Source organism: Dasypus novemcinctus, chromosome 4 (assembly GCF_030445035.2).
Source record: "Dasypus novemcinctus isolate mDasNov1 chromosome 4, mDasNov1.1.hap2, whole genome shotgun sequence".
In the NCBI taxonomy this organism is placed as follows: domain Eukaryota; kingdom Metazoa; phylum Chordata; class Mammalia; order Cingulata; family Dasypodidae; genus Dasypus; species Dasypus novemcinctus.
In genome coordinates, this window is record NC_080676.1 from 109,817,443 (window position 1) to 109,842,821 (window position 25,379).

At 35.5% G+C, this 25,379-nt stretch overlaps 1 protein-coding gene across 2 annotated transcripts in view; it reads right to left on the bottom strand.

Moving 5' to 3' along the window:
• ARL6 (ARF like GTPase 6) overlaps positions 1–25,009 on the bottom strand; it is a 54,028-nt gene extending 29,019 nt beyond the window's left edge. Inside the window, exons 1-5 of one of the 2 annotated variants that reach the window (XM_004452823.5) lie at positions 24,626–25,009; positions 15,019–15,168; positions 7,827–7,888; positions 7,340–7,408; positions 3,797–3,891 (exon numbers count right to left, since the gene is read on the bottom strand). In XM_004452823.5, coding sequence (XP_004452880.1) covers positions 3,797–3,891; positions 7,340–7,408; positions 7,827–7,888; positions 15,019–15,141 — 349 coding nt within the window. In that variant the 5' untranslated portion in view covers positions 15,142–15,168; positions 24,626–25,009. Of the gene's footprint in view, positions 1–3,796; positions 3,892–7,339; positions 7,409–7,826; positions 7,889–15,018; positions 15,169–23,749; positions 24,464–24,625 lie in introns of those variants that run through there. The other variant, XM_071214877.1, reaches the window with a different exon arrangement.
• Positions 25,010–25,379: the final 370 nt, after the last annotated feature.

Consider the following 25,379-nt stretch of genomic DNA (forward strand, 5'->3'; position numbering starts at 1 on the left):
AATAAATCTTTTAAAAAAAAGATTAATATGCAAAAATCAATAGTATTTCTATACACTACAGATGTGCAATCTGAGGGGGAAATTTAAAAAATCCATTTATAATAGCAACTAAAACAATCAAATATTTAGGAATAAACTTAACCAAAGACATAAAGGACCTGTATTCAGAAAACTACATAATACTGCTAAAAGAAACCAAAGAAGACTTAAATAAATGGAAGGACATTCCAAGTTCATGGATTGGGAGGATAAATATTGTTAAGATGTCACTTCTACCCAAACTGATTTACAGATTCAACTCAATCCTAATAAAAATCCCAACAACATTTTTTGCAGAAATTGTAAAGCCAATAATCAAATTTATTTGTAAGGGTAAGCGGCCCCAAATAGCCAAAAATTCTTAAAAAAGAAGAATGACGTTGGAGGACTCTCACCTCCTGACTTTAAAGCATTATTACTTAGCTACAGTGGTATAAAGAGCAGGGTACTGGCATAAGGACAGACAGACTAATCACTTGAATTAAATTGAGAACTCAGAAATAGACCCTCATATCTACAGTCAAGTGATTTTTGACAAGGTTGTTAAGTCCACCCAGTAGGACCAGAACAGTTTATTCAATAAATGGTGCTGGAAGCACTGGATAGCCATATCTAAAAGAAAGAAAGAAGACTCTATCTCACATCTTATACAAAAATTAATTCAAAATGGACCTAAATATCAAAACAATGATAAAACTCCTAGAAGAAAATGCAGGAAAACATCTTCAAGATCTTGTGGTAGGTGGTAGTTTCTTAAATCTTATGCTCAAAGCACAAGCAACAAAAGAAAAAAATAGATAAATGGGACCCCGTCAAAATTCACCACTTTTGCACCTCAAAAGAATTTGTCAAGAGGGTGAGAAAGCAGCTGACTCAAAGGGAGCAAATATTTGGCAATTGCATATCTGATAAGCATTTAATATCCATGATATATAAGGAGATCATACAAGTCAATGATAAAAAGACAAAGTATCCAATTAAAAATGGGCAAAAGACTTGAAAAGACAACTGTCTAAGGAAGAAATACAATGGCAAAGAAACACATGAAAAAATGTTCACCATCACTAGTGATTAGGGAAATGCAAATCAAAACTACAATGAGATATTATTTCACACCTATCTGACTAGCTGCTACTAAAGAGTCGGTAAACTGTAAATGAAGGAGAGGATGTGGAGAGACAGGAATGCTTATTCACTGTTGGTGGGAATGCAGATTGGCACAGTCACCGTGCAGGACTGTTTGGCAGTTAAGGAAGTTGAAAATAGACTTGTCATGGGACCTGGCAATACCATTGATAGGTATTTACCCAGAACTTAGAGCAGCAACACGAATAGATATCTGCACAGTGATATTCATAGCGGCGTTATTTACAATTGCCAAAAAGTTGGAAGCAACCTAGTTGTCCATCAACCAATGAATGGATAAATAAATTGTGGAGTATACACACGATGGAATATTATGCAATGGTAAGAAGAAATGATGTTGTGAAGCTTATAACAACATGGAGGAAGCTGGAGGACATTATGCTGAGTGAAGCAAGCTAGACAAAGAAGGACAAATCCTGTATGATTGCGCTATTATGAACTAAATATATTATGTGAAATATGAATATGGGTAAACTAGCATATTTAAGACCAGTTTTTCTCTGAAGCTGAACAAATGTAAGTTAATACTACAAAATGTTAACATAGACAAAAAAACTCCACATTATACTAAGAGGAGGAGCCCAGATACAGAGTAGTACATATTGTATGATTTCATTTACATAAAATGTAAATACAATTAAATTTATAAAGATGAAATGAGATTAGTGGTTATATAGGTCTGTGGAAAGAATGATAAGGGGTATGGAGTCTTTCTTTTTGGAGTAATGGAATTTTCCTATAATTTTTGAGATGAAGCATGTATAACATTGTGATTATATTAAAATCCAATGATTAAACACTTTAGATAGAATAGCCAGAAATAGCAGTTACGTACAGTGGGGTAAACATAGAGAGACTGAGAGGTAAGGAATTTTCTTGTTTGTTTGTTGGTCTGTTTTTTCTTTATTATTACTGAAATAATGAAAATTCTCTAATAATGACTGAAACGATGAACGGACAACTATGTGATTATAACTAATATCACTGATTGTACACTTTGGATGAATGTATGCTTTATTCATACATATCAATAAAATTGATTTAAGAAAAAAAAAGACACACACATACAGGTAGGATAATTTTTTCCCAAATATCTGGGTAAGCTTACTATTATTTGGTAAAAATACCAAAGATACTATGGCTATGCAGCAAGAATTGTTAGAAAGTCCCACATCACTTCCATCCCATTTCTAACAAGTCTACACATTTTTTTCTTTTTAAGCCTCCAGCCTTTCCTAAAAGCCCTAGCACCAAGTTTACTGAAAATTATTTTAACATGAAAAAGTATAGAAATGCAGAGTTCCAGCAAAAATGCTGGAGAATTTTTGTAGTTTGAAAAAAAACAATATCCCTCAATAGACGAATGGTTAAATAAACTGTGGAATACTCATAGTGCAGCATATTCGCCACTATTTAAAAAATAATTAAATCCATCCTAACAGATATGGAAGATTTCCATTATGTAGTGTTATCTGAGAACAGGAAGATGCAGAAGAATGTATAGAATATGATCCCATTTTGGCAAATAACAGCAATCTCTATAGACACTATTTATTAAATAATGAATAATTTATTAGTAAATCAATAAAATAAGTTATATATACCTCCTGTGTCTATATATGTATGTTCATATATATTCCATAAATAATATGGAATACATGAAAAACATCAAAGAAAAAAATACCTAGTTGTTAATACTGGTATCTTGGGAACTGAGGTTGGGATTGGCAGTTTGTGAATGTGGTAAATTCAATTATGTAACCTAGTATAGACATGTTCTTAGTCTTAGTTTGCATTTCTGTGGCTATGAATCCATTGTAAATAGGGTCCTCTTGAAGATGGTATTTTCAGTTAAGGTGTGGTCCAAATGAATGAGGGTGGGTCTCAATCTGGATTATTAGATGCCATACAAAGAAAATCGGGAAATCATGGAAGGTAGAAAGGCAAAGACATAGCCATGTGACATGAGATAGGGATTCAAGCCAAGGAACCCCACGGATTGCAGCAAGTCAGCACATGAAGGCTACTGAACCAAGGAGGAAATAATCCTTCCAGCCTCTGAAAGCTTAAGACAATAAATATCTGTTATTCAAGCAAACATACTGGGTGGTTTGTTATAGAACCTAGCAAACTAAGATAGAGATTAAAAACAGAAAAGATCTGTTTAAAGAATCCCCACAATAAAAATAGTAAGAAATCCTGTGATTACACTCATACACACAGACACATATACCATATATATGCATACTAATGCATAAAAAGACACTAACCAAAAATTTAATGGGTTTTATGTTGAAATACAGAAATTTTTACTTTTGTTCTTATTCTTTTTCTATATTTTTTCTTATTGGCACATATTAACTTATGTAATCAGGAAAAGAAGGGCATTTTTATTTTTGGGAAAAAAAGGTCAAAGATCCAGAAAACATTGGGAAAAGCTTTGAAATTTAAAAAACATGGGGGTGTAGGTATAGAAATCATGAATTCTGTATAATGGATAGGTTTTAAAATTAGCATAAGCAGCACTTTTCACCAACACCAAAGAACAAAACATAAAAAAAACAGACACTAAAGCACAGAAACCCACAGATTGAAAGATGCACACACATACCTGGATGGTTCAGAAGAGTATGAAGTTCTTCTTTGGCCACAACCATTCTTAATCTATCACTACTATCAATAACAAAAATTATGGCTTGTCCTTCTCTGTATAATACCAAGAAAGAGAAAAATCAAAGCTACACTTATTAATTTTTCTGTGTTTACGATCCATTTGCATTTCTTAGCTTGTACATTCTCTCTCTGTGGCCTACATCCATTTATCATTAGAGGTTTTGGTGTTCTTTCTTATAAATTTATGAGTGGTTAATATATTAACCATTCACCATATTTTATGTAAAATAACATCTTTTTTACTTAGATGATAACTTGAATTTAATGATTGCTGTATCTTTTTTTAATTACAAGTAATTTATTTTTTGTTAAAATATTAGAATGTGAGAAAAAGAATTAAAAACTATAACCCTATTATACAGAGAGAATCATTAATATTTTAATATATATCAATTTGGACACTTTTCTTTCTGTATATAACATATATAAATAAGTACATGTGCATTTAAGATGGAATTATGTTGTTTTATGCTGCCTTAATGACAGATGTGTACATCCTTGATTTTTTTTAGCAATATAGTTTGAACTACTTTTATATGAAACTCTAATGTTCTATATCAGTGTTACTCAAATACTTTTTACCATAACCCTTAGTGAGAAATACATCTTAATTTTGAAATGCAACAGAAAAATAAGTATACATAAATACATTTGAAATAAGTCCCCTGAAACAATACATTATTTTCTTTTAAAAAATATTATAGCCAGCTACTGAGTTGATTTAAAGATTTGCTAATACATCACACCAGGCTCTTTGAAAACTACTGATTTCTCCACACATTTAATTATTATATAAAGTATTCCATTGTTGGATGTGGCATCAAATATTGTGTTAGATCTCTGCTGTTGGACTTTTAGGTTACTTCCAATTTTCATTATTATGTGTAACCTTGGAATAAATATTCTCCTACATAAACTCAATTTTTTTTGATGTTTTAAGATTTATTTTTAAGAGTAAACTTTCTTGGGAAACATAAAATTTTAAATAAATATTGCCAAATGGTTCTCCAGAAACGTTGTATCAATTTGCACTACTACCAGTGATGGTTTTTCCAACACATTACCAGCATAGGCTATTATCATTCTTTTCAATCTTTGACAACTGATCAGCGTATTATTTCAATTTTCATTTCACTAATTGCTTTAGAGGTTCAGTATCTTTTCATATATTTATGGGACATCTGTAGCTTTTTTGGTAAATAACTTATTCTAATAATAAATTAAGATTTTAAAGTTCAATATCATTAGTAATCAAATGAATATGAAATGATTTGCCCATGTCATAGAATGTTAACTGAAAAAAGCAGCCACAAAATTATATGACACATAATTTATGCGGTTCTTTCTTCATGAATTTAATAAAGTATATATTACAATTTTGCAAAAATAAACAGATACCAAAAAGATTAACAATCGTGAGTTTATGAGCAATGCAATTTATGGGAAACAATTTTTCTATATTTTCCAAACTTTAAAAAATGCATATTCCCCATATTCTGCACTTTATTATTGTTCGTTATTGAGAGCAATACAAAAGAATTATACAATATTTAAAATTATAATAACACATAACTTAGAAGTGAAATTCTCATATAATCCTATTATACTAAAAAAATGTCATTAAGGGTTAGGTGCATATTCATCTAATTATTTTCTTCTTTTCATATATATATAATGCTAAGCAAATATGTATATTAAGAATATTATTTCCCTTTATATAATTGAGATATGAAAATGTCATTATAAACACAATGTTCGCACATTCTTGGCTCACTAGTCTTAGTCATAGGATAGATACATTTCTAAAAGAAAAATGCTGACCATTTTTCACTTTAACAGATACTGATAAATTACCCTCAAAATGATATTACATGCCCATTTATAAGAACGGCTCATTTTGTCAACAGTAGCCTTTATTAAATTTTTAATCCCTTCCAGTCTAATATATAAAAATGTATTTTTTCTCTCATCAGAAAAAATATGCATATAGAGGAAATTTACAATTATTGTAAATTTCAAAATAGTAAGCATATTCATCAATCTACAATTTAACCATATTATTCCTGAACTCATTAATTTTTTCCAGAAAGAATTTGAATAAGGACTGAAATCAGAAAAAAGTTTCTTTTTCCCAAGTACTGTTTTCTAAATACTTTTGTTCTCTGTAATTAAAACAAATGCAGTTTTTAAAGAATAAAGTAAATACGTTCTTTTACAACAAAGTAATTGTTTACCAACTAATTGGGAGGAGGAATAAAAATCCTGTATTTGAAAACCCACATATTCTCAAAAATTCCACATTTCTCAAGGAAATTTAATACAGAATACTACACACATAACACTTCTCCTTTTTTAACTTGACCCTCAAACCTATAGCATTCTCCTTTTTCACCTCTGAGGTCTTTTGGATCTATATGGTTTGAACGGTCTTCAATTAAAGTCCTCATTGAAAAGAATATCTAGAATAAACCTACAGTCATACCAGAGGAGTTCAATGTTTGTTCCCACACTTACCAGCAGGAAAGAGTTCAAGTTTAAATCTGATCTGGAAGTGATGTATTATTTCAAAACAGAGTTCATAATAACAAAAGGGCATTTAGCTAATAAATACCATTAAGTTTCAGACTGTAAAAATGAGTTACAGTGCTCTTAAATGAAGGAATGAAGTTAATGAATTCAATTTAGCTTTATATTGAAATCTTAAAAAGGTAAAACACATTTGGATCCTAGTAACTTATCAGCTGCTAATCTTTTTCCTAGAATATGAAATGATTACTGAGTACTTGATTTTACGTATGCTAGAAGTCTTGTTTATAAATTGTTCATAGAACAAATGTATCAATTTTTAGACAGTACTGTTATTTTAACTAATTTATTCAATAAATATTTATCAAGCTATATGCCAAGCATCATGCTAGGAAAAAGAAGGTACCTGGAACCTCATACACGGAAGCAGGCACTCAAACACTGAGCTACACTCATGATCTGTGCTGGGCCTTTGAGAAATAATTTGAAAATGAAATAACTCCTGTTTTTAGTTCACAATCTCATTAGGGAGGCAGCTATGGTACATACATGACTTTAAGAGTGAAATATGTAAATGACTAAAGTACTATGTGACACTGGAGACAGAATAGTTGTGAAACAGTGAACCTTAACAGGGAATGTGACTTTTGAGTTTGTTCTTAAAGGTTAATTACATTAACCTTAAACTAGAGAGAAAGAGGATAGGAGAGGGCATTAAAAATAGAGAACAGCACATGCAAAGGCCCCAAATCATGAAGGACCTGAAGTGTTCAAAAAACAACCTGAAGCATAATTGTACTTTTATTTTTTCAATTAGGAAATGTACTTAAATTACATGACAAATCAACATTACAACCTAGCCTAATTTATAAGCCACAAAATAATTTGGATTTCTGGTCAGTATTACTATTAAAATAAAACCACCTAGTTAATTGACATTCACAAATATACTTACTTATAATAGTGTTCCCAGAGATTTCTGTATCTTCCTTGACCTGACATGTCAAACACTGTAAAAGACAAACTACCAGAAGGAAAAAAAAAAAAGGGGGGAAAAAAAACCTAAATTATAAGCTACTAATTTAAAGTATAACTGACTTAAAATTTTGAATAGTTTCCAAAGAAATTACTCTATATACAATATTTCTACTTATGCCAACTCTGAAGTAAAACCTCCATGAACATTAATTTAATGAATATAAATATGATTTTGCAATGAATAACATATAAAAAATATTTTTGCTAATAAGGTTATCAGAATTTGTCTAAACCCTAAATTCAGAAAAATAATCCAGAGGTGGTGGTATAAACATGTTAAAGCCCACACGTTTCTGAAACAATAAATTACTTTTTCTAATAGAAGGAATTACTAGTTATATCTAATATGGTCATTTACCCTCCCCCACAGCTTCTTATTCATAAGTATAAATAAAGTGTATTACCTAGATGATTTGAACTTTTCTATGCTGAATCCTATTGTTGGAACTATATCTTGAGATTGAGCCTTTAAAAGAGAAGACAAAGTTTAGAAATTTCCAATTACTAAAGATGAATTTTCTTGAAGTTAAAAAAAAAAGCAGCCAAATCTATTTCTTAAAACCCCTCATACATTTTTGGTGGGCATGTAAAATGGTGCTGCCATTGTGGAGAAAAGTTTAGCAATTCTAAAGAAAGTTAAGTACAAAATTACCCCATGATCCGACAATCCCACTTCTAGGTATAAGCCCAAAAGAAAAGAAAGCAGAGACTTGGACAGATACCAATGTTCACAGCAAAATATTCCAAACAGTCAAAAGGTGAAAGCAACCCAAATGCCCATCACCAGAGGAATGGATAAACAAAATGTGGTATAGCCATACATAGTCTATTATTCAGCCATAAAAAGGTATGAAGTCCTGATAAAATGCTATTACATGAATGAACCTGGAAGATACCATGTTGAGGGAAAAAAGTCAGACACAAAGGGACAGATATTGCCATAATTCCACTTATATGTAATAACAGAATATACCAAGACACAGAAGCAGAAAATAGAGTACAAGTTACTAGGTTTAGAAGAGAAAAGAAATGGAAAGTTAATGCATGGGGAGCTTAGGGTTTCTGTTTAAGGTGCAAAGGACTGTGGTAAGCAAAGGACTGTGGTAAGAATAGCATAATAATGTGATTAACCCCACTGAATGGTATGCTTGGGAGTGGTTGAGGTGGGAAAGTTTATGTTGTATCCATGGTACCATAAAAAAAAAAAAAAAGAAGAAAAAGAAAAAGGCAACTAAAAAGACAATGACAATTAAATGCAATACATATCCTGGACTGGATTTAATAATGGAGGAGAAAAGGCCAAAAAGACCATTATTGGGATATATGAAAAAATTAGAATCTAGACTGAAAACTTCACATCAATGTTAAAGTTCTTGACCATAATAACTGTACTTAAGATGGTGAGATAAATGAATATCCTTGTTCTAAGGAAATGTACATGGAAGCATTACATGTTCAAGGAGCATGATGCATTCAACCTATTCTCAAATGTTTAGAAAACAGATAGAGGGGCTGATAGATGGCCAGATAAGATAGCATGATACAATGAATATGGCAAAATGTTAAAATTGATGGATCTGGATAGGGCAGTTATGTGGGCGTTCTCTGTATGGGTTTGGATTATTTCTGCAACTGAACTGTAAATTTTAAATTATTTCAAAATAAAAAGTTTAAGAAAAAAATCTTCCATTTCTAAAATCTGTCATTAAGGACATGACAAGATTAAAGAAAACTATAATTTTCATTACGGGATCATTGCATGACAATTCTTTACAAAAGTTTAAGCTTTATTCATTATGAATCTGCATAAGGTATCGGCCATAAGTCACATTTTATGGTTTGCTGAAAGTCACTTAGGACTTAATGAAGTTTTGATACATGGTTTAATAGGTCACACTGGGTTTGGATATAGGCCTTTCTAATCTTCCAACACATACTTACTGAGATTTTATATGCTAGAGATTGTCCTTATATGTAGATGGTGAATAAGACAGGCAAGGTCCCTGTTCTCATAAAGTTTATAATCTAGAGGAGGTAAACAGCAATAAACAACAAACTACTAAATGACCACAATTTTTAATAGTGATAACTGCAATCCAAGGTGTCTGGGGATGGGAGGTAACAAGGCAGAAGGGGTTTGGAAGGGTGGGGTGGAAGAAGGGTGCTAGGAAAAGCCTCTGAGGAGGTGACAATCTACCCAGGAGTGAATGACAAGAAGGGGAAATGCTGACAAGATCTCAATAAAGAACATTCTAATCATTGGAATCAGATGTTCGAAGGCCCCAAGGGAGGAAGAAATCTGGCACTCAGGAAAAGTAGAAGCTCTGTATGGCTAAAGCATATTTAAGTAAGGGAAAAAGCAGTATGTACTGAGGTAAGCAGGCTAGGGTCTTGTAGGCCATGGTAGGGAATTCTGCATGGAGAAGATGTAAGAATAAAACAAGAGTGGACTTACTGATATTCTATTCATGAACTACTGTGATTAGTAATCGAAGAAAGTGGCCATGGTGGCTGCTGGGGTAGGGAGTGGGAGGAAGAGACGTGATGTGGGGGCGTTTTTGGGACTTGGAGTTGTCCTGGGTGGTGCTGCAGGGACAGTTACCGGACATTGTATGTCCTCCCATGGCCCACTGGGTGGACTGGTGGAGAGTGTGGGCTGTGATGTGGACCACTGACCATAAGATGCAGTGGTGCTCAGAGATGTATTCACCAAATGCAATGAATGTCTCATGATGATGGAGGAGGTTGTTATTATGGGGGGAGGAGTGGGGTGAAGGGGGTGGGGGTATATGGGACCTCATATTTTTTGAATGTAACATTAAAAAAATAAAGACAAAAACAAAACAAAACAAGAGACCTTCTGACAAGTTCTATAGGCAATTAAAATGTCATTCCAACAACCTAATTCATCAAATGCTTCCTAATGCTTCCATCATCAAAACTGTTCCTTCTATTGAATAAGAGTCCATCCACCTTCTGATCCAGAAAGCTAGGTATTATTTTTTTTCTTATTTTTTAAATTTAGGTATTATTCTTGATTCTTCCCCTTTCCACCTTCTTTAAGCTGTATTGGTTCTCTCACTAACTCAGTTCAGATCCTTATCATTTCTTGCTTTGAACTTCTACAATAGCCTCCTAATTTCTCCCAATTGGCTATGGTACTTTGGGCAAGTTACTTAATTTCTCTAGGTCTTGGGTCTCTCAAATGTGAAATAATTACTATTATCCTTAAATCATAAGATTATCATGAGAATGAAATGATTAAATGGATAAAATACTCAACATAGTGCCTATCCCATAGCAAACAGTCAACAAATGCTTGCTATTATTTTAATTATGTTCTTACCAATTCAGTGTTGTCCCAGCTTTTTCCATACTGCCAGGAGTGTAATTAAAAGAAAAATATCCCTGGAATTCAGGTGTTGCAAATTACGTGATTACAGGAGGAATACAGGGGAAACTGTTGCATTACATTATGTTCATTCCATTCATATGGAAAGACAAGCTGAAAAGCCACTGGGGCTTGATTAACTTAAAAGTAATATACTAGTGAAAAACTCTCTACCCCAAGCTGCCCTAGTTCTGCCTTTTTAAAGCTTGTTTATTCAGCTTTTCTATCCTATGAGTTGTGCTAATAGCTTTCAAAAATCTTTTTATGTTAGTAAAATTTGTTTCCTGCTACTAAAATTCCAGTACAATACATTGGGGTTATTTCATTACATAACAAGCTATGGAATAAAGACTTTACTAACTTTTTGTTTTCCCCTAAAACCTCACTGTCTTGATTTTAAGGGTTTTCACGCACCAATCGCATTATAAAATCATTCATCTGTTAAGAAAACACCAGCATCTTCAATAGATTAATAATAAACATTAGGATAAAAATATTAAAAACCAGTTTGGGTACAGGAAATTGATTTTATCTACAGAAAAAATAAGATACAACTTTACTATAAAATAACACCTGAATTTTTTTCCCAGACATTTACTGACAATCAGAGCATTGTAGATTTCTATAATTAATTCACTTAATTCAGTAAAAATAACATATTGTGAAAGTGGATAAAATTTCACAAGGGTCTCTTCTTGGGTTCATAGATAAGGAGGAAACAAACATTAAATCTATACATGTGTGACGGAGGGTTAACTTAGAATTCTGGATCTTTAATACATGTGGTCTTCTATCATCACCAAGTTTTTTTAAAAAAAAAAAAGGCAAAGGAACTTGCTCTACTCTCAGAACCTGGATCTGGATGCCAATTTCCCTAAGAAGATAGGACAGTTCCCTAAAGATTAAGGGTCAGGAGATGGTATCAGAAATCAGGTGATTTCCTTAAAACAGCCCTGGATCTAGTATGGGCTATTATCAGGGATGTTGAAAGGAGTTATAAGATTAGTTAAAAAGTGCTAGTAATTGGCTATGTACCTGGATTTTCTTGGGGCTTTCTGTAACTAATGCAGTATGTTAGGTAGGGTCAACAGGTCTTTCAAAAGATCAGTTTGAAATGGGGATATTACACTATTTCAAGATCACAGACTGAGTACATGCTGTATCCTCCCCCTCCTGCCCCAAATTCCTAGAAATGACAGAAGAGATTAAGAGAAAAAAATCTACAACTGTGTAAGAAAATAAGAATGGATGTCCTCAACAGAACAAAGTTGGGTAGGAGATTGGATAGGGAAGAAAACTATACCTATTCACATCAAAGAAATTATTCCTATGTTAATGGCTATGTCTTGGGACTGATGATCTCGACCCTGTTGAGAATAAGGAAAGAAGAAACTGCAACTCCTATTTCACTTTTGAACATATCTCTGTCTACTATATTTGAAGATAGTAGGTATTTGAGGGTTGGTCCATTTTGGGACTATTAATTGTGGTTCTAGCATTAATCATTTTGTGCTTATTTGAGCCTAACTTTACCATGAAAAAAAAATTCTCTTCAGAATATTTCTTGAGGAGGAGAAAAATGGAAATATGTCCCACAGAGTAGGCTCTCATCCCAACACACTCCCTTATAATCTTGCTCACTTATTGCTAAAGGCCTTACCTGCACAAATCTAAGCCACAATCACTGAGGTTCTTAAGCATCATCCGAGGCTGATCAACTGATTGCTGATCCACATTACTGATTAAAGTCCCAGGGACAGTTGGGTATGGTGCCTTCACCATCCAGACACTGTTGTCTAAACTCAATTCTGGACCCTATTTTCTTGGGTAGGATGCTACATTTACCTCTTAAGGACTGATACAGAAATCTTTTTGTAATCACCTAGTTCAGGAGATAGCCTCCAATATAATGTGGGTTTTTTAAATTTTAAGATTTATTTATTTATTTCTCTCCTCTCCCCCCCCGCCCCCGTTGTCCATTTTCTGTGTCTATTTGCTGCATCTTCTTTGTCCGCTTCTGTTGTGAGCAGCGTGGGAATCTGTGTTTCTTTTTTGTTGCGTCATCTTGTTATGTCAGCTCTCCGTGTGTGCGGCCCCACTCCTGGGCAGGCTGCACTTTCTTTTGTGCTGGGCAACTCTACTTATGGAGCACATTCCTTGCACGTGGGGCTCCCCTACACGGGGGACACCCCTGCGAGGCATGGCACTCCTGTGCGCATCAGCACTGCGCATTGGCCAGCTCCACTCTGGTCAAGGAGGCCCGGGGTTTGAACCGCAGACCTCCCATGTGGTAGACGGACGCCCTAACCACTGGGCCAAGTCCACCGCCTAATGTGGGTTTTTAAACCTGTTCTTTCACTTAAAGGGGAGAAATCTCTCTTCCCCATTTCCACGTAGAGGGAGTATCAATAAAATGGCATTCCTAGCTTTTCTATTGCTTTCCCCTCCTACAAGTTACTATACTCCATGAGAAAAGAAATGACTTACTTTACCACTCAGTTTGTGGAATGCAGCTAAGCATGTGGGGCCCAGTCTCTCCCTCCCTTCCTCATTTGAGGACCTGCTGCTCTTCGGAAGCATGCATGCATTCTCATGTGTTCTTAGACATACAGTAAGCCTTGAAGAGTATGATAGTTCTTTGAAGAGAAAAGCTTGAAAGCATAGGTTAAGATCAATTCAAGAGTATTGACAAGTCCTCTAGCCAGATCTAAACCATGCCCTCCAATATCAGCCTTTTCAATATAAAGTTGATATATTTTTTTTATTCCTGACTTCAGCATATTTATCCCAGTTGATTCCCAACTGATCTGAGGTGACGCCTAAAACACCTATATTGCCTTCCAACTCATTTTCAGCTTCTTATTCTGGCTGTCTCAAACTAACTTTCATCTGAAAATACACTAGCAGTTAATTGTTTTTTGTGTGTTTTTTTGCATGGTAAACTCTTGTCAATGTGGAAGAAGGGAATAATGACAGGAAGAAAAGAAAGCGTGGCATTTCTGTAATTCCTAAGTAATCTCCACTGGAACAAAAGTAAAACTGAAGTGGCTGCAAAAGAAACTGGAATGCCAAGCCTTCTCATACTCCCCGGTGATTGAAGGCACTGCAGTTTTTTTTTTTTTTAAAGATACATAGATCGCACAAAAGCACTGCAGTTTTTAGGAACATTTTTAGGAGCAACTTTCCCAATTTTTGCCCATTCATTCATTCATTAAAAATACAATCTTCTTAATCTTTGCTCTATATTTATACCCTCTATACTATTTTTTTATTCAACATTTTACATTAGTTTACTAATGGTGCCTACCTAAATAAATGTATTTACCAATGTGGCAGAATGGTAGCCACATTCTGTTAATGTTACCCAGTAAAATGTGTTAGTGTTACCCAGTATTAAGCAGGAAGGGCTATTTTTTTGCCCTGCTCTTTTCTCATTCCTGTGACTTGGAATATGGATATGAAGGTTAACTGTGACTATGTAAAGACCCTGAGGATGAAAACCATTAACTAGTGATAGCAGAGCAGAAAAATGGAAGCTGCCTGGATCTATTATAGCTATGTAGCCATCCTCTTAGCCCTGGAATGTTTCCTTTGAACTTATTTAGATAACAGAAATGCCTCTGTCTTATATAGGCTACTGTTATGTAACAGAACCTAACTCTAACTTACACATCCACTGTAGCCTCATGTGTGTTGAATGTGCTAGCTTCACATATTATTCTAATAAATATATTTAAATATAGGTATGAAACGAATGTGTTCATACATGTCACTTAAAATTATCTTGTTTACTACTAATAATAATCATAACACACTTTTAGGAAAAACTGTCCAAGAGATAAACTATCCATTGAATCTATAAAAATGATGCACCTTTCCCCCTGGTTTTGCTCCTCCTGTGATGAAGGAACCAAAAAGAAGGCAAAGTACTCTGAATGTAAACTTGGTAAAACAGTTACACTCTTCTGAGAAAAAAGGCATTTGAAAAGAACTTTCCTGTTTAAATAATCAAGATTTACCTATACATTATGTATGATACCATTGCAAATTATAGTTAACTGGTACTCGTTACTGTAAGGTTACACAGGGTTAACAGGTTTGCAAACATGGTTATATGACATTGTAACAGCAAATAACCTTTATAGCAGCATATTAACCTTCTCTAGTAGAAGAAGATACAGAAAGCATCTAACAAAGATACTTACATTTGTAGGTTTAAGTTTGTTAATGATTGTTGTTTTGCCACTATTATCCAGTCCAAGGCACAAAACATGAACCTCCTTCTTCTTCAGACCAAGCAAGCCTGAAAGTTTGTCTAGCAATCCCATAATGTGATTTGAATATTTCCAAACTAGCTGTAAGAAAAAAACAAACCACAAAACAAGATATTACTCAAAGGTACCCTAATTATGGAAAAACGTCCATGTGTACAAAAATTTAATAATTTAAGGACACATAAAGTGATACTGGGAAAACCATGTCAATGTAGATATGTACTTAGTAAACAAAGTATAAGCTGATTACTGGAAAGGAGCCTTAACTGAAAAGAAGATTGGCAGCTTATAACTCTCAGACACACAGAATAATGCCCTTGTGGAATATCTGTACATTTCTCACTGTAATTTTTGATATTTTAGAAGAAAATGCAATCAGACTCAATATCATGTGGATTCTGAAAATTATAACACTTTTAAAGTATCTATGAGTTAGGCTGCAGCCTTTTGGAAAATTGAGAATGATGTGTGGGTAATGGGGTTCATAGAGAGTTTGAAGATGAAGCTGAGAGAGTAAAAGGCAGACCAAACAGAAAAACTTGAATTTCTGCTATATCATTTGAGCCACTCATCAATAAATCTTTATCTGAATCTACCCCTACTGTCATATTTTGCAATAATATGAAGTAACAAACTCATTTTTTATTTGTTTTCTTGATTACATCCAGTTGGGTTTTCTATAAACAGAAACAAAGAAACCTAAGAGAGACTTCCAGGAAGATGGCAGACTAGAAAGATACGGGACTCTCTTCTCCAGAAAAATAGCTAGAGGAAAGACTGAAACAGCCTGGAAAAAGATCTTCTAGGGTTTAGGATACCAGGCGAAGGCTGGACACCACCCAGAGGGAGAGGGACAAAGGAGGGGAATCATGACGACAGTTTTGTGAGTTGAAACCTGCGGCTGTTGCTGCTGGCACCCTCTGCCACACTAAAGACACTTTAGAATCTTGGGCCTCTGGGCCTGCAGCTACAAAGGGGGCTCCAGGGATCCACCACCCCAGGAAAGGTGAGAGAGGGGGACACAGCCTAAGGCTGACTTAGCTTCTGACTGACAAATTTGGTTTGCTTTGTCTCAGGAGCCCTTCCAAGCCAGGAAAGGCTGTACCTTGGGAGCTGGCAAGGGGCTAAAGATATACTACCCTCCCAATCTTCTTCTCTACTAATGGGACTGAATGTTGAGGAATCAGAAGTGAGTGGAAATAGTCCCTACCCAGGAAAAGGGAGGGGGTCCACCAGAGAAGGCTGGAGAACTGTCTCTGAGAAAGTTTGAATTACAAGGCTCTTAGGCTCCAGGCAGGAAGTTCAATCACATTAATGGTCTGTGTTGCAACAAATACACTCTAACCAGGCATTGAACTAAGGAGCTGCCAAAGAGTGACATCTGCTGGCAGACCAAAAAGTGCACATAAGAAAATTAAAAATAAGTAAGAGAGGCTTTTTCCAGCATCTACAGCCTCCCTCTCCAAGGCCCTAGGAAGTGTATCTATAACCCATTACTGGGTCTAGTCCAATTTTAAGCAACTAGCAGGGAAATCCTAACAATTGAGGTCGAGTCAAGAATCAAAGTGCAGTGGTAACACATAGCTTCCTGCCTCTAAATCTCTACCAAAGAGAAAGAAACTGAGCATCTGAGTAAACTATATCCTAATCAGATGTCTAGACATCAGCAAAAAATTATGACCCATACTAAGAAAACAGAAGACATGGTACAAAAAATGGAATATATCAAAGCCCCAGAAGAGATAGGATTTGAGAGAACTAATTAGCGAGATGCATACAAATTCCCAAAATCAAATTAATGAGTTGAAAGATAATATGGCTAAAGATATAAATGATATCAAGAAGACATTGAGTGAGTGCTAAGAAGAATTTGAAATCCTGAACAGAAAAGTAACAGAGCTCATGGTAATGAAGGATAAAAGAGGTGAGATAAAAAACACATTAGAGGCATACAAGAGCAGACCTGAAATGATAGAAAGAAAAAATAAGTGATAAAGAAGACAGAACAGCTGAAATTGAAGAAAGAAAAGAACAGAGAGAGTAATGAATGGAAGAAACTCACCAGGGGATCAGGGAGTTGAATGAGAACATGAAATGCAACAACCTATGTGTCAAGGGTTTCCAGAAGGAGAAGTGAAGGGAAAAGGGGCAGAAACATTTGAAGAAATAATAGAGAAAAATTTCCCATCTCTCCTGAAAGAAATAAATTTACATGTCCAAGAAGCACACCATACCCCAATCAGAATAAATATGAATAGACCTACTCCAAGACACATACTACTCAGAATGTCAAATTTCAAAGATAAAGAGAAATTCTCAGAGCAGCAAGGTAGAAACAAACCATCACATACAAGGGATGCCCAGTAAGACTAGTGTGGATTTCTCATCAGAAACCATGGAGGCAGGAGGCAGTGGTATGAGACAATTAGGATACTGAAAGAGAAAAAGTGTCAGCCGAGAATTCTTTAACCAGCAAAATTGTCCTTCAAATATGAAGGTGAGTATAAAATATTCACAAACAAAGAGAAACTAAGAGAGTTTGTAAAAAAAAAAAAAAAAAAAAAAAAAAATCCACCTTTGCAGGAAATATTAAAGGGAAGCCTTAGAACCTGAAATTAAAAGACAGGAGAAAGAGGCCTGGAGGAGAGTATAGAAGAAAGAAGAGTAGAAAGGATAACCAAAGGAGTAAAAAGATAGACAAAAATCTGATATGACATATGAAAGCCAAAGAATAAAATGGTGGAAATAATGCATTTACAGTAATATTGTTGAATATGAATGGATTAAACTCCTCAATCAAAAGATAGCCTGACAGAATGCATGAAAAGCCTGAGCTATCCATAAGCTGCTTAGAAGAAACTCACCTCAGGCACAAGGATACAAACCAACTGAAAGTGAAAGGTTGGAAAAAGATCCTCCTTGTAGATGGTAACTAAAAAAGAGCATGGGTAGCTATACTAATATCAGACAAAACAGATTTTAAATGCAAAAAAGTTATAAGAGATAAAGAAGGCCATTATTTATTAACAAAAGGGGTATCTATGCACCTAACCAGGGTTCCCCAAAATACATGAGACAAACACTGGCAAAACTGAAGGGAGAAAAAGACATCTGTACAATAATCTTTGGAGACTTCAACACCCCTCTCATATCATTAGATAGAGCAACTAGATAGAAGATCAACAAGGAAACAGAAAACTTGAACAACATGATAAACGAATTAGACCTTACATACATATAGAGAACTCTGCATCCAAACTCAGCATGTTATACATTCTTCTCAAGTGCCCATGGATCTTTCTCCAGGACAGATCACATGTTAGGAAAAATACAAGTTTCAATAAATATAAAAAGAATGAAATTATACAAAGTACCTTCTCATCATAATGGAATGAAACTAGAAATCAATAATAGACAGGAAAAAATTTGCAAATGTGTGGAGGCTGAAAAACATACTCCTAAATAATCAGTGGGTTAAAGAAGAAATTGCAAGCAAAATCAGTAAATATATTGAGACAAATGAAAACAAGAACACAACTTATCAAAATTTATGGGATAAAACAAAAGCAGACTTTAGGGGAAGTTCATAGCACTAAATGCCCATATTAAAAAAGAAGAGCAAGTTAACCTCAAAAATTTAACTGAACAACTAGAGAAACTTGAAAGGAACAATAAACCAATTCCAAAGCAAGCAGAAGGAAAGAAATAATAAAGATTAGAGCAGAAATAAATGATATTTAGAACAACAACAAAAACAACAAAATACAATAGAATCAACAAAACTAAAAGCTGGATCTTTGAAAAGATCAATAAAATTGACAGCCCCCTAGCCAGACTAACAAAGAAAAAAGAGAGAAGATGCAAATAAATACTATTAGAAACAAAAGGGGGGAAGTTATGACTGACCCCACAGAAATAAAAAGAATCATAAGATGATATTATGAAAAACTGGGGAAACGGACTTGGCCCAGTGGTTAGGGCGTCTGTCTACCACATGGAGGTCCGCAGTTCAAACCCCAGCCTCCTTGACCCGTGTGGAGCTGGCCCATGCGCAGTGCTGATGTATGCAAGGAGTGCTGTGCCATGCAGGGGTGTCCCCCGGGTAGGGGAGCCCCACGCGCAAGGAATGCGCCCCGCAAGGAGAGCCGCCTAGCGTGAAAGAAAGTGCAGCCTGCCCAGGAATGGCGCTGCCCACACTTCCCGTGCCGCTGACGACAACAGAAGCGGACAAAGAAACAAGACGCAGCAAATAGACACAGAGAACAGACAACCGGGGGACGAAGGAGAATTAAATAAATAAATCTTTAAAAAAAAAAAAAAAAGAAAAACTGTATGCCAACAAACTAGATAATCTAGATGAAATGGACAAATTCCTAGAAATGCACAAACAACCTACAGTGATGCTAAAACAAATGCAAAAATTTAACAAACCAATCACATTTAAAGAGATTGACTCCATCATCAATAATCTCCAGCAAAGAAAAGTCCAGGACCAGATGATTTCACAGATGAATTGTACCAAGCATTTCAAAAGGATTAACACCAATCCTGTTTAATTTTAAACTCTTATAAAAAAAATGAAGGAGAGGGAAAATTACCCAACACATTTTATGATGCCAACATCACCCTAATACCAAGCCAGATAAAGGTACTACAAGAAAAGAAAATTACAGACCAATCTCTCTAATGAACATAGATGCAAACATTCTCAAAAAATACTTGCAAGTCGAATTTAACAGCATATCAAAAGACTTATACATCACAACCAAGTGGGATTTATTATGGTATGCAAGGCTGGCTCAACATAATAAAATCTATCAATGTAATACACTACATTAACAAATGAAGGGGGAAAAAACCCATATGATTATCTCAACTGACACAGAAAAGACATCCAACAAAATCCAGCATCCTTTTTTGATAAAAACACTTCAAAAGATAGGAATAGAAGGAAAATTCCTCAATATGAGAAAGGCATATATGAAAACCCATAGCCAACATCATACTCAAAGCTTTTCCCTCTGAGATTGGGGACAAAATAAAGATGCCCACTGTCATCATTGTTATTCAATATTGTACTAGAAGTTCTAGCTAGGGTAATTAGACAAGAAAAAAAAGGCATTCAACTAGGAAAAGAGGAAGTAAGACTTTCACTGTTTGCAGATGACATGATCTTGTACTTAGACAATTCTGAAGTATCCACAACAAAGCTACTTGAGCTAATAAACGAGTTCAGCAAAGTGACGGGATACAAGATCAACATGTGAAAATCAGTAATGTTTTTGTACACTAGTACTGAACAATCTGAGGAAGAAACAATCTGAGGAAGAAACAATAGCAACAAAAAGACTCAAATATCTAGGAATTAATTTAACCAAAAAAGTACAGGACCGATATTCAAAAAAGTACAAAAACAATGCTAAAAGAAATTTAAAAAGACATAAAGAAATGGAAAGACATTCTGTGTTTATGGATTAGAAGGCTAAATATCATGAAGATGTCAATCTTACCCAAACCAATTTATAGATTGAATGCAATGCCAATCAACAACCTACTTTACAGAATTAGAAGGCAATTACCAAATTGATTTGGAAGGGAAAGTACACACCAATAGCCAAAAGCATTCTAAAAAAAAAAAAAGAGTGACATGGGAGGGATTTCACTGCCTGAACTTCAAACATATTACAAAGCTACAGTGGTCAAAAACATGGTACTGGTATAGAGATAAGACACACTGATCAGTGGAATAGAATTGAGAATCCAGAAATAAACCTTCACCTGTACATTAAACTGTTTTTTTGACAAATCTACCAAGTCCGTGTTAACAGGACAAAACAGTCTCTTCAATAAATGGTGCTGGGAGAACTGGAGATCTATAACCAAAAGAATGAAAAAGGACCCCTATTTCACTCCCTATACAAGAATCAATGAAAATGGATCAAAGACCTAAATATAAAAGCCAGGACCATAAAACTACTCGAAGAAAACATAGGGAAACATCTTCAAGACTTTGTAGCAGGTGGTGGTTTCTTGGACCTTACACCCAAAGTACAAGCAACTAAAGAAAAAAATAGATAAATGGGATCTCCTCAAAATTAAACACTCTTGCACCTCACAGGACTTTGTTAAAAGGGTGTAAAGGCAGCTGACTCAATGGGAGAAAACATTTGGAAATCACACGTCCAATAGGGCTTAATTTCCAGGATATATAAAGAGATGTTACACGTCAACAATAAAAAGACAAATGACCCAACTAAAAAATGGGCAAAAAACTTGAATAGACATTTGTCCAAAGAAGAAATACAAATGGCAAAGAAACACTTGAAAAATGCTTAACATCACTAATTAGGGAAATGCAAATCAAAACTACAATGAGATATCATTTCACACCTATCAGAATGGCCACTACTAAAATGACAGAGAAAAGTGTTGGAGAGGATGTGGAGAGACAGGAATACTTATTCACTGTTGTGGGAATGCAGGATGGTACAGCCACTGTGGAGGACTGTTTGGCAATTCCTAAAGAAGTTGAATATAGACTTGCCACATGACCCTACAATACCACTACTGGGTATATATATACCCAGAAGAACTGAGAGCAGTGACATGAACTGACATCTGCACACTGACGTTCATAGTGGCATTATTCACGATTGCCAAAAGCTGGACACCACCCAGGTGTCCACCAGCTGAAGAATGGATAAACAAACTGTCATGTATTCACACGATGGAATATTATGCAGCAGTAAGAAGAAATGAAGTTGTAAAGAATATGACAACATGAATGAACCTGGAGGACATTATGTTGAGCAAAGTAAGCCAGACAGAAAAGGACAAATACTGTATGACTGTGTTACTATGAATCAAATACACTGTGTAACGAACAGTATGATTTAAAAAAATTAATATTTATCAGTACATTTGAGAAATGTTTGTTTTTATTCAACTGTTTTTTCTTTAGTTGTTTATATTTTCAATTATTAAATGTATAAAATGAAGGCAAAAAAAAAAAAAGAAACCTAAGTAATATATTACCCTTATTTTCCTTAGCCTTTATATACATATATATAAAGTCATCACAAATCCATTTGGGGAAAAGTTTATGTATGTGTGTGTGTGTATATATATATATATATATATATGCAATTTTATTGATGCTTACTTGTTTTCTTAACTATAAAATTTATCTGAAACATCTTATGTTATTTAAAAAGAAGTTTGATTACCTATCATACTAGCAAAGAATAAACACTGATCTAAGACTTTAGTTTTCTCAAGTACTTTAGAGTCTCTTTATTACCTTGTTCCTGAAGTGTTCATTTGTATGTTTACCAATTCTTCCTTAGGGAAAAAAATCTCCCAATGCACACTTTTAAAAAGTCTATTAGCAATCCAAAGATAGAAGTATTTTAAAGTCAAATAAAACAGTTTCTGACATATTACTTGCTACATGGTAACTTTGTGGCTGTTCATATCCTTCTAAAGATCTATTAATTTAGACTTCTAAAGGAAACTTTTCAAACATTCTCCCTTTGGCCCATCATCCTAAAAATTCTTACCATATGATGGGACAAGAGAGACATCCCTTTTGCCAAACCTCAACTACTACAGGGAATGCTACAGCATTAAGTGCACTACAGCTGTGTCCAAATAGTTCTGATTACTTTTCAAACTATTATTTTCAAAGTTCTCTAAATATTAATCTCATACAACTGATATTTTCATTTCCATCTCAGGTTCAGAAACTTGTCATTTTACAGTTCCTTCAGTATTTTTATTCTATACCATGCCAGGCAAGCACATTCCATGAAGGATGCGAAGCTACAGCCATCTAATTAATAAGATACTTCCAAGATAATTGCATCTGAGAGGTCTGCACAATCAACATTTTGCAGATGCCCCTTGGGAGATCACTATGGATAGAAATTTCAAAAATGAATCTCAGTGATGCACAAAAAATAGAAAGTGCAGTGTTCTACCTACATGTGGGTTCTAGGAGTGCGATCCCAGTTGGCTTACCAATGGGATGAGTCTGACCTCACATACTTCCCTTTATTTGGGTCCCTTAAATCAATTTATCTCCTCATGCTGGAGATTCAAATCTCACTCAAACCATTTCTTTATATCTCAATTTAAGGATTTCCATTTGTAGAATCTATTTAAATTAACCATCAAGTATCATGAAACAATTCACACAGATCATCTTAACTCAAAGTAACTTTGTTATTATTCATTTCACTATTATTGTACTAAACATTGATATAAACACTTATATCGTCTTCCGTTTTCCACACAATTTTGAAGATTTTTTTTTAAATTACAATTTTTCACATTTCCCTTTCCCCTTGCATCTATTATAAACCATATATATAGTAAAAAACCTGAAGCTTGAATATCCATTTTCATAGTAGTTTTTATTGTGCTTTTCCTTCCCTTTTCCATGGATTGTCAAACACCTGATGGTTGTTATTGAAATATTTTCAACGAGTTAAAAGAAAACTCAGGTGTTCTAAAGATGGAATTACATTTATTGAAGTTGCTTTATACACAATTATCATATAACCCTATAAATGTTTTTATTTCTTAGTAATTATAATTTTCCTTCTATAGGTTTATATTTGCATGCATGAATGAAGGAAATAATCGATGTCAAGCCACTTACTATTTTTAATGTCCTTGGTGCACAGTGGGAGATACAAATGAAGTCTTCTGTGGCTAACTACTCCTACAGTCATAATTCTCAACCCTAGTTGTACACTGGACTCAACTGTTGAATCAGAACTTCCAAGAATTGTATCAGGATATCTGCATTTTAAAAAGCATCCGAGGTGCAATCACTGAAGAGAACGGCTGGTTTTCAGAAAAAAAAAAAAAACCCCTAAACTTCCATGTACAATCGGGCTCCAATCTACCTTTCCTATTTATATCTTACTTTTCTCTCTCTGCACACTATCCAATCAAATTCTCTTGGCAGTTCTCGGAAGATCTGCTTCCTAAGGATTACATGTTGCCAGAAAAGGCCAGAAGAATTAAAATGTTATCCCAGTTAATGGGTTGGAAGGTAAGCTGGTTAGAGAAATAGCGGCATGCAGAGAAAAGTTTACAAATGATACTTTGTAAACTCATAAACCTTAAAAATGTTTATTTAGTGCATTATTGCACATCCTTAGTACACGGAATAAACCTCATTTTCGGCTTTCAGTTTTTAATAACAAAGTTTCAATTACTCTTTCCACACGCCAAATGAAGCATAGATCGGGCAATATTAAAACCAACCAAACAACTCCCCCTCCCCAAACCCGTCCAATAAGCTTTCTAAGGGTCCCGAGTATTCGCCCCACAAGTCCACTTCTCCTTTCCCACCTCGCACACACACAAAAAACTAGTACGCGCACTTCCGTGGGAAAGGTCAAAGGGCAATTCTGAAACGGCCGAGGGTACGGGTGTTTGGCGTACGTTACAAAGATTTCAGGATGAGGAGAGGCTTTGAGGTTAGGCCTGCGGGCCCAGGAGCAGGTGAGGAACAGGACGCACTCACCTGTATCCGTCTCTAGGATGGGAACCTGGCCCAGGGGTCCGTCACCCTTCCTCTCTATACCCCCATCGGAAGGACGCTTCGTCCAAAACGAAGCCGCCTTCAAGAGTTGGGTGAACCGGCAGTCTAAGCCGCAGCCAGAGCATCAGGGTTGGGATAGGCGCCTGGGCGCTGGGCGTTTCCTTGGCAACGAGGGCTTCTTCCGGTCCTGAAGCCCCGCCTCCTCACTTTGGAGGTCGGCCGCGGTGCTCCTTTTTATGCTACTGAAGAGCTCCCGAAAGAGGCCAGACGCAGACCGAGGAACTATATTACAGAAGATCCGAGGGACGGTGGTTGGGTGAATTGCCGCAGACCCGTGAGCGGGAGTGCAAACCCCGTGTAGAGGATGATGGGAGTTGTAGGCGCGCGCACAGCCTGCTGGGATGCGACTGTGGGGCTAAGCCGGGCTGTTCGTCGATTCTTGCTTGCGTGTTTCTGGGTGGTGGCCTCCTTAGGTCTCTAGGTGGTATCGGCTTCCAGGGTTGGGCGCTCAGGGGTGCGCCAGGATCTCTGAGAAGTCTGTCGTTGCGGGGCACGACGCAGCGTCGCGGCAACAACTGCGGGATACGGTTGCGACCACTGGGGCAAGGTGTGTGCCGGGTCGCTCTACAGGCTGCACGGACCCTCCAATTGTCGCTTTACAGGTTGTACGGAAGAGTCTTGACTATGCCAGGCTTCTGACTCCGGAGTCCTGTAGAAGTAAAACCGATAAGGTAGA